At 37.5% G+C, this 1,546-nt stretch overlaps 1 protein-coding gene across 2 annotated transcripts in view; it reads left to right on the top strand.

Moving 5' to 3' along the window:
- Positions 1-1,546, top strand: part of LOC106013319 — a gene marked incomplete in the record, with an annotated part of 20,257 nt that overhangs the window by 11,587 nt on the left and 7,124 nt on the right. For both annotated transcript variants that reach the window (XM_013088707.2, XM_013088712.2), the window contains 1 exon segment: positions 1,520-1,546. In XM_013088707.2, the coding sequence (XP_012944161.1) occupies positions 1,520-1,546 (27 nt within the window).

The raw sequence follows: 1,546 nt of genomic DNA, 5'->3' as shown, positions 1-1,546 counted from the left end.
AGGGGGAGAGAGAGAGAGATAAAGAAAGAGAGAGAATGAAGAAAAAAAGAGTGGGCGAAAGGGTCATCATCAGACAATGATGATGATGATGACAATTTCGCTCACTTTTATTTCTTTTTACTCTCTCTTTTCCTGTCTCCCTCTCTATACTTCTCTCTTGGTATCTCTGATCAACTCACACGTATCTATCTATCTATCGATCTATCGATCTACCAATCTATCTATATATCTTAGCTTTTCCAGTTGTAGGACGTACCAGGTGACCAAAAACAATTTCATTTAAAGAAATGTTAATACCTTTCTTGTTTATGATCTAATTTACGTCAAAATTGATCTAAGACTAAAACATTAATCCGGATTATTATGCTTTTAAAAAGATCATTTCTGTCGCACAACGGAAAGATGATAAAGGTTGATAGATATGTGTAGCAAACATTATGCTCCAGCAAAAGGTACATTTAAAAATGGGCTGCAAAATTTGAAAGGTTTGGGTACATGGAAGAACCGAACTCGAATTCTAAAACCCACGTAAAACATGGTATAGGCAGCATGTAAAAACAACACACTATTGAAAAGGTTACCATTAAGATGGTCCGTGATTCGGTGACGTCTGACCGATACCTCGTCATCCAACCAAAATTTTAGACTAGCATGGAACTATTAATTTTGAGGCAGCGCGGTGGAATCAGGCACGTAGAGTTATTGGTATGATCTTAAAGCTTGTTCACTTGTCTTTATTTGGATGCAAAAAATATCCATTAACAAGTCGAAATATTTGCAAAAGAAGGAGGTAGGGGTCACCTGTTTTTGGAGGTAAAATTAGTGAGAAAATGGCCACCAAAGATTAGCTACATATATTTCCTTAGCTTAATTAAGAGTTCGTGATTTTTTGTGCCTTTAATCAACGTTTTTCGGAAAAATTCATACAGAAATGAGTTTTTTTAATGGGCATGAAAGGTGTTGAGCCAAAAAATAAAGATTTGATAAAAATTCACAAACCTGGGGAAAAAGGTTCTTCATTTTGATTATTTTGACGAGAGCCTGATTCCACCACGCTGCCTCACAATTGTTAATAATGAAGGGAGACAGAACCAGAACTTCCAGGAAAACGGGGCTGCTTGTCATAACGCCAGAGCTGATCTGCCACAGATCAGCATCCATTACTGCATAACAGGAGATAATGTTGTAAACTCTTAGTCTTGGTGATTCTCCCGACTGTTCTATAACCCATTGGCTGTGCTAATATATACCATACAAAATGAACATTTTTGTTGTTGTAACTTAGTCGTCTTTCTGGATGTTAGTGTGTGTGTGTGTGTGTGTGTGTGTGTGTGTGTGTGTGTGTGTGTGTGTGTGTATGTGTGTTTTGGTTTACGAGAAGTATATCCAGTGTATCGTGGTGTATCGTCTTTGAAGTGTGTGTGTGTGTGTGTGTGTGTGTGTGTGTGTGTGTGTGTGTGTGTGTGTGTGTGTGTTTGTTTTCCCTTTCTTTGCTCATTTTTAATTTTCTCTTTTTCAGGTGTGGACAGTGGAATAAACTCATACA

The sequence above is a fragment of the Aplysia californica genome, unplaced genomic scaffold (genome assembly GCF_000002075.1).
Source record: "Aplysia californica isolate F4 #8 unplaced genomic scaffold, AplCal3.0 scaffold00024, whole genome shotgun sequence".
In the NCBI taxonomy this organism is placed as follows: Eukaryota; Metazoa; Mollusca; class Gastropoda; order Aplysiida; family Aplysiidae; genus Aplysia; species Aplysia californica.
Note: the sequence above shows the minus strand (reverse complement) of the source record. Positions and strands in the feature narration are given on the sequence as shown.